Source organism: Odontomachus brunneus, unplaced genomic scaffold (assembly GCF_010583005.1).
Source record: "Odontomachus brunneus isolate Ranch 3 - 2012 unplaced genomic scaffold, Obru_v1 Obru_scaffold_083, whole genome shotgun sequence".
NCBI classification, from domain to species: domain Eukaryota; kingdom Metazoa; phylum Arthropoda; class Insecta; order Hymenoptera; family Formicidae; genus Odontomachus; species Odontomachus brunneus.
In genome coordinates this window covers 752,409-766,845 of record NW_022639533.1, presented here as the reverse complement: position 1 = coordinate 766,845, position 14,437 = coordinate 752,409, and the positions used below count along the sequence as shown (strand labels likewise).

The 14,437-nt window shown below is 38.3% G+C and overlaps 1 protein-coding gene across 1 annotated transcript in view; it reads left to right on the top strand.

The window, feature by feature from the left end:
- Nucleotides 1-14,387, top strand: part of LOC116847780 (glucose-6-phosphate 1-epimerase) — a 37,612-nt gene extending 23,225 nt beyond the window's left edge. Inside the window, exons 3-6 of the mRNA XM_032823136.1 lie at nt 3,367-3,425; nt 4,220-4,557; nt 5,982-6,290; nt 10,156-14,387. Of these exons, the coding sequence (XP_032679027.1) occupies nt 3,367-3,425; nt 4,220-4,557; nt 5,982-6,290; nt 10,156-10,164 (715 nt within the window). The 3' untranslated portion in view covers nt 10,165-14,387. The remainder of the gene's footprint in view (nt 1-3,366; nt 3,426-4,219; nt 4,558-5,981; nt 6,291-10,155) is intronic.
- The last annotated feature ends 50 nt before the right edge of the window (nt 14,388-14,437 follow it).

Genomic DNA, 14,437 nt, shown 5'->3' with positions numbered 1-14,437 from the left:
CTCTCTCTCTCTCTCTCTCTCTCTCTCTCTCTCTCTCTCTCTCGCTCGCTCTCTTCCTTTCGTTTTCTCGTCTTCTCTCCCTTTCTCCACTATGTGACGTTCAGGTTGTCGCGATCCATCTATCTGTCTATCTCTCTATCTCTGTCGCGTGTTCCATTCGCCTCGGGATCGTGCAAACGGATGGGATTACCTTCTCCTCCTCCTACTCCTCCTCCTCCTTCTCCTGCTTCGCGGTTTACGCACATCCAGGAAAATAGATTACATCGTACCGCTATGAGAGGATACGACAGCGACGTCCAGCCTGGGGAACGCGCCGCGTCCTGGGATCAAGATTTCATCATTAACTTCATCGATTGTTGCCAGTGACGCGGAGGAATAAGGATCGATCTCCCGCGCGAGGAGCGACGTTATTAGCGCGAGCGATCATCACTAGTGTGTGGTGAAACCTTTCGGTTTCGAGCGCGCCAATCTCGTTTTCGTACAATTACCTTAACGATCGTCTGCCCCGATCGGAACGTCGCGAATGAGAACCGCGAGTACTGGTGACGATATTTAACGATACTTGTCGCCAGTATTCGGAAGCTTTTGGAATGCGCGCAAAGTCTCCCACTAATGTCGCGCGTGGAGTGTTAATCGCTCGGAACGGAAATTACACGGCTTCATACGGCAGTTGAGCACTCGATCCAACGCCGATACTCGCGGATTTCGGTTTCGCGCTTTCTCCTCGCAGCCTTGGATCCCAAGTGTATCCTCAAGCTCCTTCTTAAGGACATCTCCGCGGCCCCTGACAGCCTTGACTAATGGTTATCCTGCATCCGCCCTCCGGCTATATAGTTCTCTATCTCTTTCTCTCTCTCTCTCTTTTTATCTCTCTCCCTCTCGCTCCTCTCTCTCTCTCTCACTCCATTCACGCATACATCTCCATTCCTCTTTCGCAGTGCGACAATATCAACTCTCTCCGAGCGTTCTAGTTCGCTAACGAAAGGGATCTACTTGTTTAATAATCAGTCTTATATGTTCTTTCAATTTGTATGTGTGTGAGTATGTGAGTGAAGGCGTTGAATTTCGATCGGTTCACACGGATCGAAGTGTTCAGTCGCGTGCACAAAGAAATTCCATAATTACTCACCTCTCCGTGCAATGATCGTTACAGGATAAAGCGAGTCGACGGAACGAAACGGCGCACCGTTTAATACCGGCCCGCCCGCTTTTTATTCTTTTTACGGGGGCAGTAAACTTGATTCGTTCGACCTTCGGAGATTCACTTTCATTTTCGACTTAAACGATGCGGCTAGCTGTAAAACCCGAACTGTTCCCCTATAAAGAAATTTATCCCACAAGCCGTATAACGCGAGCAATGTTTATCGGCTCGGCTATTATCTTTCCCTCCTCGACGCTCCAGGCAGCTCGGTTTACACAGAAAGCTCGGCACAAATATTGATATATCTGTGTTACATTGGTGTTACTTAATGCCCGATTCACGGCAAAGAGTAAAAATCAATTTTGCGCTCTCTAAATCTCTTAGGGTGGAATCTCACTCAAAACGAGTGAGAAGTGGCAGTACTTTCACCCGAAGCAACAGTGAAAATGCTGCCGCTCGAAATCGCAACGTTCCACTCAAGCATAGACCCCGCTAAGAAAATTGCCCAAACATTGTAAAATAGTAGCTTCTTGAAATGTAGTATGATAATACTATGATTTTGCAAATATTCCGCTAAAGATAATTCGTCACTATTGTTTTGCTAACATACTTAGGAATCAATTGCGCAAATATTTATCGATATTTTATAAAAGGTCATGTAAAAGTCAAATAATACATGTATTATTCTACACGTATATATGTGTTATTTCATATGTATTATTTCACACACTACAGCCACGCACATGATTGCAGCATTACAAATTTCATTCAGATAATTCAGATTTCATCATATAATTTCCTAGACATTTTCGCGTCAAAGGAGTGAATTCTGACTCCATATGAAATGTTTCAGTCGACTGGCGTGAATATGTTTCTGTGACGGTGCAACACACCAGATTCATTCTTCAAAGTCGAATTGAAGATATTCACTCGACGACCAAGAAGAATTCACTTTATATAAGTGAAAAATCATTCGAATCCGAGTGACTTGATGGTCACTCCGACTTTCACATGGGACCTCACTCGAAGAAATGTCAAGAGTACACGTTCTGTGCATTTCAAAAATTTCGCGAAGTCGCACGTGGTAATGCTGAAAAACTAATCGCGGTTTCCTCCCGTCTATTCCTGTCTCCTGCCGGTTTCTATAAAATATAGAATCCACTATAGGATTTTACATGATTATTTATAATGCATCGCCGCTGAACCACCCGATCCTTTCAACCTTGTCTCCGCTCGACACACAATACGCGATCGTAAAATTCCGCACAGTCCTCGTAAATTAGTTAAACGAGCCGATGGAGCTTTCACGCGGGCGTCTAAACCGCGCGCATACACACACACACATGCACACACATACACACGCGTCAAGGAAGAATATAAAGGGTGCAAAACGAAAAGAGGAGCGAATGAGGATTTATTTGGCGCATCTCCTCGGTCCGTCGTTATTTTTTGATAGTTTTTTAACATTGGACATCGGCGATCGCAATGATCACGATGAAATCACATTGCGAATTCTATTCTATAATCCCCGTGTCGGCAAAATAGCCAGCCGCGCGAATAAACTAATTAACTAAACCGTTACATTAGGACACCCATAAGTAATGGCGCGCATTAAATGCCGCATAAAACACGACCGCTATTTGCGCGTCGGGTTCTGTAAAAATATTCATCATTATTGCCAACTGAGAGAGACGAGAGCTCGTAATATTTATGTGCTCTACACGCGGTTTCATTAATTTGACATGCGATACGCGCGCAGTTCACCGCAACAACGTTAGCAACGAACAACGGAACGAAAGAAACGCTATGTACTGCTCGTTCATTTGTATATTTTTCAACGTTATCGATGTCTTTCTTTTTTTGTTATTACCGCGAGAAAATAATAGATAATAATACCCGTGGTCCGAACGAACGAACGAACGAATTCGCGTATCCTTTTCGAAATAATAATAAATTCTCTCCGGTTTTTCAGAAGAAATTATTCCTTAGTTAATAGGAATTCGTCGGAGATCTCTAGAAGTACAGTAATAAATTTGATATACGTACAATACGTTTGATATATGTACAGTAATAAATTTGATATTGCATATCGTGTGTGCCTATCAATTGATCATTAAGATTATTATTAAGACGTCAAGGTGTCGAGAGATATACGAGGCAAAATCAAATATCTTGGGAATATTTTCATGTTTCCTTTCTCAAATAGATGATTCTACGTGTTTCAGTAAGCAAGCTGTATTCGATGGAAAGAAGGCGATTAGAGGCGGCATACCATTCGTCTTCCGTGAGTATAACAGACGAAACAATTACGGTATACTATTAATGGTAGCATCGGAGCATTAAGATAATTGATTTGCGCGTTGATGAATTTTCCACTGCAGCATCAAAACAATCTCTCGCAAATTTATTATTTCTCGAACAAAATTTATTATTTCTCGAGCAAAATTATTTTTCCATGATTATTTTTCCATGAATTATTTTTCCATTCATTGAAATCTATTTCATTATCCAAATAATAAATGTTAATTTTTAAAAAATTCGATAAATAAATATAAATAAATATATGCGATAAATAAATATATGTATATACACATATACGCGATATTGTGATATAAAAATATTGATTTCTATATAGAAAAAAAGCTTCAAATGTCATATCATTATTATATTTTTTATTATGTTATACATATGATATATTATGTTATATTATGTTATATATATGAAATATATTATATTTTTTATCTCAACTCACACACAGTCAATCTTTTTCAAATTTTGTATGCACTAAGATAATATAATATAATATTATATTTTGTATACACTTAGATAATATAATATAATATAATATTATATTTTAACTGATACATAGTGGAAGTTGCAATGAATTTCTAACTAATCTCATGACATAACTACCTCAAAAAAATTAAAGGTGTAAGGGCGAGTTTGACGCGAGGAAACAAATGAAAGTTCCAAAAGATAATTATCGACAGTCGACATGGGTTGAGACACTTTTTTCAAGGATAGAAAGCGATTATGTTCATAACGATTCGCTCGTAATGACGCACATAATTGCTGCAGCACAATTCGGAGCGTGGACATTCGGACCACCTCATGGATTCGCCAGGATCATTCGTTGGAACGTGGAGAAATCGCCGGAGCGATTGCCCAGCGGAGACGTCGAGGCGATATTCTCGATAATGGACAGCGAATTCACGCGATCGTTGTGGAACTCACAGTTTAGGTTAACGTACAGGCTAATATTGCGCGAGAAAGAGCTGCACTTCAATATCGGCGTGTACAATCCTAGCAGAGACGACACGTTCAGCTTTAATTTGCTCCTTCACACTTACTTCAAGGTACCCGACGTCAGGAGGTGCCAGATCACAGGGCTACACGGATGCACGTTTATCGACAAGGTAAAGATCTCCACGGCGTGCCGCTAAGGCACTATACCGAGGAACATAAATATCCGCGGAGAGTCTTTTGAGAAGTTCGCGGGAAGAAAGAGTCGTTTGTTTTCAAACGTCCATAACGTCTACACGAAAAGCTAATCGGATAAAAGGAACCAAGTCTCACGGTTACGCAAGTTGATATTCTCCGCGTGTGATATTCTTTATAATCTGTGTGATATTCTGTATAATCTTTATAATCTGTGTGATATTCTTACAAATTTGTAACGAAAAAGAGAGGAATCGGACCTGCATTAATAATCATTATCTGAAACTTGTCTCAAGTGAGACACATTTGAATTAGATGAGTTTTTCAGTTGAATTGCGGTTACAGATATAATGTTACATACTCATACGATTTAACTAAAACAATTAGATCTAAATTCAAATCCAAGTATCTCATATGAGGCAAGCTCAAATATCAGTATTTCAGGCATTTTCCTTCAAGTGTATATACCTATCCTTTAATCTTTCTTCTTGCTATCTGATCTCTTCACTGCTCTCCTTATTTCCTCTTCATCCTCTTTTCCCTCAATTCTTTTCCATGTCTTGTTAGTTTCATTATTCCACTCTATACCTCCTAACTCCACGAGGTGATTCCTCTGCCTTTTTCTTCGCTTACTATGTATCTCCTTCAGCTTACATTGCCAAGGAGTTTTCCATATCCTATAACCTTCCTCTTTGCACTTCACCCTTCTTACTTACACAACATTTCTCTCACCAGTCCTTGTGTCATCCTTTTTCCATATACTTTTAGTTTACTTCCTTATGCTTTTCGATGACTAAACCTTTCTTTTGTACTCAAATTATTCCTCTTTATTCTTTGTATCCTCTTTCTCTATTTCTTGTATATTTCTGTCTTTTATTACTCTACCTGTTATACATTTCTTCTATTGATAATTCCTCTGCATTACAATACTAATTTTAGCTTACCTACATTACCTAAATTATTCTAATTACTCGTTGCTTATAACGTCATTATGCACTATTTTGAATCCTACTTTCCTACTTCGTTTCATCTTCACACTATTCACGTACTCATTCTTATTTAATTTTCCTTAACCTGATCTCCCATACGTAATACGCTAAAAACATTCCAAACTCACGTGCCACATTAACCAAGCATCCACACGTCACTTACACGTCATCTAGTGTCACAAAATCAACGAGCTTTAAGTAAAAATTATTAATATGAGCTTTAAAGAGCACTCAAAATGTCTCTCTATTCTTTCATTCGTTCGTATTAATTAAAAATCCTCTATTCCTTCGATTGGTACTTATTAATTAAAACTTGTCGAAAGGAACACAGACAAAACTTGGTTAAATTCGAATTATCACGAACCGCGTATCACACTCACGTGCCTCTCAAGACGTTTTATTCTCGCGCGCAGACCAGGGACAACCAAGTCTTCCAAGAAGGCCGCGACGTCGTAACAGTGTGCGAATGGACTGACAGGATCTACCAGAACACGCAGCCGGAGCATATCATCACAAATGTCGTGTCCGGCAGGAAGATGCGCGTGCAGAAGTATAACTTTCCCGACACCGTCGTGTGGAATCCCTGGCAAGAGAAGGCGCGCGATATACCGGACTTTGGCGACGACGAATTTCCCAACATGATATGCGTCGAGAGCGGACACGTTAGTAGTCCGGTTATATTGTTGCCCGGAACAGCCTTCGAAGCCAGCCAAATTCTACAGGTAACATATATTCTCTCTTTTCCCTCTTCTATTTTTATTCGATCGTTTTGTTGTAATCGCAATCTTTAATTCCTAAGATCCAATTGTCGACATGTCCAACTGTCGTTGCTAAGTAAAACTTAAATTCTTGTCAACTGTGGAACCTATATTAGCTTTATTAAAACATTCCCAGACAACATAATGTCTAAAATCGGACATAAAACGTCTTAGAGATCATCTTTAAGATGTCTTTTAGATTTACGTACAAATGTCTTTAAAGATGATATTTAAGACGTCTTATGTCCCGATTTTAGACATTATGTTGTCTCGGTTAACACTCGCTGAACATTATCAGCTTTTATAATTATTTGCGTTACACTGAGTCGTCATATCGATACATCACCACCGATATGCACCCGATTTGATTCTCAATAATACTCACTGAATACTGACGCAGAAATTGCCTCCCGTGTAGACGCTCCTTAACCGTGCGTGTGTATAGGCGCGCTTGCAATTAATTACATGACGAAACCAGAGCTCTCGCAGTGTAACTCAAGTCGCCGAACTCTTGCCTGAAATCTTACGCTATTGGCCGTAATTACGCTCGTAAGAGAAACCGCTCTCGCTGCATCGATACTATCCGAAGTAGTTGCGAACGCAAATTATCTAAACCGTGAGTTTTCCATTCTAATCAGAAACTATTTGAAATACCACTGCTATTATCGCCATAATCCTTACTAACACTGCAAATCCACTTTCTTTCGCTGTACGAAAATGTGTTTTTCATTTTTTATCCAGAAGAATATACAGGGTGTCTCACACTCTCCTCCGGGCATTTTGTGGGGACGTAGAACAGGTTGAGGTGAATATAAAAGTCCTATACCGTTTTGCGATATTCGCAATAATTATCGAGATATTAATTGTAGAAAGTTTGTGAATGATCATGCAGAATATAGTAAATGAGTTATAGTAGCGACGATTGTCGTCGTGTACTTATATTTTAGGTCAAATTGAACAAAAAAGTCCTCTACCATTTTGCAAATAAACACATAGATTTTTAATTATTAATTAAAGGAAATTATTGTACGATTTTACGTGATAATGCACTCATCTTCTTTAATTAATAATTAAAAATCTATGTGATTATTTGCAAAATGGTAGAGGACTTTTTTGTTCAATTTGACCTAAAGTATAAGTATACGACGGCAGTCGTCGCTACTATAACTCATTTACCATATCCTGTATGATTATTCACAAATTTTCTACAATTAATATTTCGATAATTATTGCGAATATCGCAAAACGGTACAGGACTTTTATGTTCACCGTAGCCTGTTCTACGTTCCCACAAAATATAATTTCGTTCTTTTGTTAATTCGAGTGTACTTCCATATGTGTGTGCCAAATATATTGATTTTCGACGTTATACAGGGTGTCTCACACTCTCCTCCGGACATTTTGTGGGAACGTAGAACAGGTTGCAGTGAACATAAAAGTCCTGTACCGTTTTGCGATATTCGCAATAATTATCGAGATATTAATTGTAGAAAATTTGTGAATAATCATACAGGATATGGTAAATGAATTATAATAGCGACGACTGCCGTCGTGTACTTATACTTTAGATAAAATTGAACAAAAATGTCATCTACCATTTTGCAAATAATCACATGGATTTTTAATTATTAATTAAAGAAGATAAGTGCATTATCACGCAAAATCGTGCAATAATCTTCTTTAATTAATAATTAAAAATCTATATCATTATATGGAAAATGGTAGAGGACTTTATTGTTCAATTTGACCTAAAGTATAAGTACACGACGGCAGTCGTCGTTACTATAACTCATTTACTATATTCTGCATGATTATTTACAAGTTTTTTACAATTAATATCTCGATAATTATTGCGAATATCGCAAAACGATATAGGACTTTTATGTTTACCTCAACCTGTTCTACGTCCCCACAAAATGCCCGGAGGAGAGTGTGAGACACCCTGTATCATCACACTCATGAGACACCCTGTATCATCACATCACATGACACTCATAAAACTGCTATATGAATCGATAATGACATAACACAATGAAATACACGGAGAAAATATTGTGGTAAAAATTACATTAAAATTATATTTTTTTTACGTTTTTTGCGAAATTCTGGGCTATGCTGAAATTGTAGCAAAAGTTACTATAAAAATAGTAAATTTGACAATCTACTTAATATATAAAAAAAATATTCAAGTTTCAATTGCAATAATTTTATGGTAAAGAACCAAATAACATTTTTAAACAAATATATAATAATATCGATCGTAACTACCAAGATTATAAAAATTTTATTGTAATTTTTATTACAGTACTTTTTCCGTGTAGTAATTAGCAAAGTCCCAGAAATCAGTGCTCAGTTAGAATTTAATCGTGATTATCTGTGATTGAAGTATATTTCTAGATCAGCTAGATAAATTTAGGAGGATATAATAATTATAAACAACAATCATTAAACCTTGATTCCTGCCATTACCATCATGCTCTCGCCTAATTCTGAAAATCTTTTTCTTTTTATCCAAAAATCTAGGAGAACGCTTGAGAAACACCTGATATAAATCGATAATGACATATGAGCAACAATAATTATCATCATGTTTATCTCCTCTGACGCGCTAGAAATTCTTGTTTCTTTTTCTCGGAACTCTCAGGAGAGCGTGTTGCACTTGTGAAACACCTGGTATAAACTGATAGCGACGTAACGCAATGGTAATTTAGCATAAGGCGTAAACAACGTTATGTGCATTAACGAGTATCATATAATACATATATGCTACTGTTCAAATAACCGCAACTTGTAATTTTTCTCGTACTTACGTATGTACGCGTACATATTCGGGTCATCAAGAGGAGACCGCATGCTCGGCGGTTTACCGGTTCTCATTTCATAGAACGATGACTCTGGACTAACGAACGAACAGGATTAGCGACGCGATCAGGGCGCGTATTATAGAACTGTTTGTGATGGATTTCGATCGTAATAATTCCGCATGTTTTCCCTAGCAAACACAATAAACGTCTACGTGACAACTGAACTATTCCGATCGGAGTCTATTGCAAACAAGTCCATAATAGCATTCCAGATCTGGATCTGGTCAACGCGTGATTTATGCATGAAGAGACAGTTTTTCACATAGATTCTTTTCAATTTTATTACGTTTTTAATAGTCCAGGGATAGATTGTCAATAACGTCTACCTCGCTAAGTAACATTCCAAATAACCAAATCTGCAGAAATAGATTTTGCGCAGTGTCTTCTGTAAATTTTGTCAGCTTACTAACAGAAATGCAATAGTATATGCCAGCAGAGTATGATGACAGATTGATGGCAGAAACCGAGCAGGATCTGTCGTTCCGTAACCATTTAAGTGTATTTAAATAGAATTTATACTGCTCACCTTCTGCCCCCAATTTGCTGTCAAGTTATGTCAGCAGACTCTACCGATAGAACATCAGTTTAATGCGGAGACAGGTGGTTACAGATCTGCTATCTAATCGGTATTCTGATCGAATCTACTGCCAATCTGCCGGCATACCGCTAATTTTACTTATTAGAATAGTATCTATAAATCTCGTCAGAAACATAGCAAATGTTTAAACAGTACATTTCAGTTCCTAAAATATAAATAGCGCATATAAAATGAAAGAATAGCGGAATTAGGGAAAAAATGAATTAAAGAATAGTGAAATATTGCAGAATGTTACAAAATCCTATAGTAACTTTTAGTATAATAAAATTCTCTTCCTCTCCGTGTAATGTAACACACCTACAGAGAATCGCAGCCGAGCGCTCGACAAGTATCCACGATTGAGCTTAATGTTTCCGATCGATTGCAGGTGATGTGAGTAGAGAGTGGATCGACTTCTCATGTCAACGCCGGAGGCGGCAGCAATCCGCTGCTTCCGGTCGCATCCTCAGCATCGTCCGCCGTCTGGCCAGCCGGCGCTGGCTGGCTCTACATGCCTCCGCCGCCGCCACCGCCGCCTCCGCCGCCGCCACCGCCACCTCCGCCGTCGCATCCGTCGCACCTGCATTCCCATTGCGTTACCCAGAGCTGCACGATATGCTCCCTGAATCTTTAGAGATCTCTCGGACGCAAGGAGGAAGCCGCAAGCCGGTCGGCCGACCGATGCAAGCCGCCCAATCCCTTCGAGGAAGGAAGATTCCTTCCTCCGTCCGCCGGTCAATCTCTGAGATTGAACAGTTTCTCCAAGGAAATTTCCATGCACGACCCTATACGATGAGGGGGAATACGTCTTTCCTTTTCATCACGATCCCATCCACACGAGGAAGTGGCGATTCGCTTAGCAAAAAGAAGGCGACTAGTTAATTTCGTCGGGGAATCTGTCTTCCTTCGTTGGCGTCCTTATGTTCGCTTGTGACTTCGTCTTTGCGCTTCATCCGTGTCTTACAATCACGAAGTCACGACTAACCGAAACGATTCGGCCGACCGGATGTGCACGAGAAATCGATCGATCTTTCTCTCTCCGTTATTATTCCACCGTGCGAATAATGTGTAGATTTTAGACGAGCGAGTCGATGATTGTGTAGAAAATCAATAGTCGTCCTCACTCTGGTCCGGTTAGTAGCAATATCTATCTTTCTTTCGTCGAAAGTATTCGAAATCAATGAATATTTATAAAGAGACATACGTGCGAACGTTACGCGGGAGAGAATAGACGAACCTTCCCTTTGTCAGGGAAAATCCAAAAGAGCATCGTTCTAAACAGACGATCGCTTCGAAGTTTCTCCGTGATCCATCGCGAATATTTGCATACATTCCACATACCGCGCTACCGAGTAACTTAATTTAGCCCATCGACATGTGAATATACCCGGACGGAGCATGTACTGTTAATTAAGGCAGAGGAGTTGGACCAATTTTCAGCAAAGGGAAAGTTGCGGCATTTTGCGTCACGCGTACACCTGGATTGTGTAAATGTTACAATAAATTGACGTAGCGGATCTTTTAAAGTAAAATAGAAAAATGTAAGGCTGGGTGATGTACGATCAAAATAACGTAACAAGAGAGCCAGACGCAGATTAAGATGCGATATTACAGAGACTCAAAGTAGTGAACGTTTGGCTAAAATAAATCATACGGCGAGCGTAAAGTTCGTGTCATAAAATAAAGTTTTTCTCGAGGTTTCAATATAGAAATATGCACATAGTACATACACAAGCTGTGGTCCTTACTTTTTCAAATATATTACTTCGATCCATTGCAAACGTCACAATTCCGACGTACGCTAGCATAAGGCCGAATATATTCAAAGAAGCCACGACGGGATTACTCGAAGTGCCGTGACTTTCCCTTGTCGTTAATTAAACCTTCCCCTCGTAGAATGCTCCGTCCAGATGTTCGAATGTCGATGACGCGTACCACTCCGCCGTAATTCATCACGACGACGCGCGCAGTTAGTAGCATTCCCATTGTGAGCCGGTGAAGAAAAATTGCGATTTGAAGAGGCACTATTTTTTCGATGAGACAGACTGCGGCCGTGATTTCACTCGGAGGATGAGCTTCCTTTTAAACTATTTAATGTAAGCCAGATTTCTTCTCGCAAGGCTCTCAAAAACCCAAGAGTTCGAGCTTGCCTCATGAAACAAATATCGTACTTTCAGATGGCGATCTTCCTTTGTAGCGTAGACTATATATCTGTAAAAATTATATGATTTACAAACGCCATGCTCATAACAAGCGCTGTGTGAGGCTCCGTTCGTCTGTCCCAGTCTCACTTGGCGGCCCGAATCAAATTGCACATACTAATAATCAGATGAAAAGAGAAAGAGATGTGTGTCTGGTGTCGTTGTTCTTCGCATCACTTATGGATATTAATGCGTGATGCATTGTTTATAGACATGTACGGTAATGAATTTACTACGAATTTCCCAGATATTGCGATATAACAACTCGACTTGAAAGTCGATATGATTCACTTGCTAAGTAGACGAGACTCGTCTACTTGAAATTCATGGACGAGTAATAAGATCCACTTTGTGAGACATACTTTGCGTATAGAATAACCAATTTTAATAAGCATCAGTGAATCTGAAACTTGCTTTCTCAACAAATTTTTTGAAACACTAAATTATTGACGAAAGCATCGAAAAATATCTGGCTTCGAGTGCATTTTCAGTTGCCTAAATTTTTTATATGCGAATTTTTAGTAGTATTTTTCAGCTTTTTTACAAAAAGGAGAAAAATATAACACATTTTTAATCACATGTAGGTCACTTAATCTTAACTAGAATACGCAAATTTTAATAAATTCCTACATTCTTATATACAGATGTAACAAAGAAGTTGATAAAACTTGGATATACCGAATCTAACACATATTAAACAAAAGATGAGTCTGAAGTACAAAGCATTTACTATAATTTCATTAAAGAATTAATTATAACAATAGAAAAGAGAAACACCGTACAGAGAGAAAGAAAGAGAGAGAGACAGAAGGAACATAGTCCAAGTATTTGTCGATACGGACACTCATTCGCTGCTGATGTTTTACAGGAACAATGACATCAATGATTAAAATTGTAAGCAACTTTCATTCGAATTTTTCCAAACGAGTACTTCTTTCCTGTTACAATCGTATGTTTTTTCTTAGCTTAAGACAAAATCGAGTTCTGCTTCAGTTTCCAAGACTACATGGATTTTATTAAATTTTACGATATACAATTTACCTGCGAACAATACAAATATGGTGCTATTGTTATGAATAATGTTGTAATAATAAGTAGCGACAGTAGGTAAGCTCAGTTAGCATTTTTTTCCGTAATGCTGCTACTTCGAGTATAATTTCCCTGCAGAATTTTTTGATACTACTGTCTCGAGTAATATATACACATAGTGATCCGGTCACATTTTTCCCACGTGTAAGAAGAAACGTTGCATCATCGAAATAGACATAAGCGAATATTTATACCGTAACATCGATTACGATATTATCATAAAAATTACATGTGTATACGAGCATTTGTAAAAGTATTAACTAATGTCCGTAACAGGAGATGGAGGGAAGCAGTGTTTTTAGATAATTGCATTATTATTATTAAACTATTCATATAAAATGAACGAGAGTGCCATTGATTTTGTGCCGAAATAATTTATGTTTGTATTAATTTATACGGATGCCGTGTGCCTTTCCGTAATTTTTATTCCAGCAAAACGCATTTTGTTAACGCGAATATCACACTTGTTTCTTTATTGTAACGTTAAGATTTGTCAAAACTATGCTTCGTTCTTCTGATAAATTCATACAGTCGGCTGACATAATTTCTACAAAGTAAATTTTCCATTTTAACGCGATATATATAAGAAAACAGCTTGTTATCTTGAATTCAGCCATTGATGAAAGTACGTGGAAGGGATTCAACCACGTGTACAGTTGATTGCGAGTAAAGAGAAAATCATAAGATCATTAGTCTATGTCAATTTCTTGCGTTAAGTGGATTTCCGATACGTTAATAACAGTATCGTATGTAAATTCTTCGAATAAACTACTGCATACCGGTAGTATAATATTACAATTAAATAAATGCTCAATATAGCGCGTTGTTCCTTGCATATTATTAAACTTGGAGCCAAACAGAAAAGGATAAAGAAAAAGCAAAAAAAAAAAAAGAGAAAAGAAAAGAACGAATGGAACGTTCCTGCTTTTAGATGTGTTAGAACGCCAAAATACAGCCTAGTAAATCAGAATACGACTAATAACGACTATTTCGAATAAGAGGGTTGAATTTCACCATTTTCGATCCTAGGGAATTCTACTCCATTAACGAGTTTTGGTCTTTAGAGGCTAGACAATACGTTCGCGTCATTTAATAATAATTATACATTCTTTCTTCCTTTCCCCCCATATTAGCAATTAAGATTCGGTCTTCCACTGCAGTGACATCTTATCGAATCACACCGTAATACCGTTCTCACTCGATTCAATGTTAATATTTCCGAATACTTGTAATTAAAGCGAATTTATGAAATCGCGACTAAACAGTATGTTAAGAAAGTGTGTACTCTTTTTGGGAAAGTGCAATAAAAATATGGGAAACGATTGTATAATCTTCATGTTCCTTCACCATTCGATAATCTATCGAGTGTCGCTTACTAAT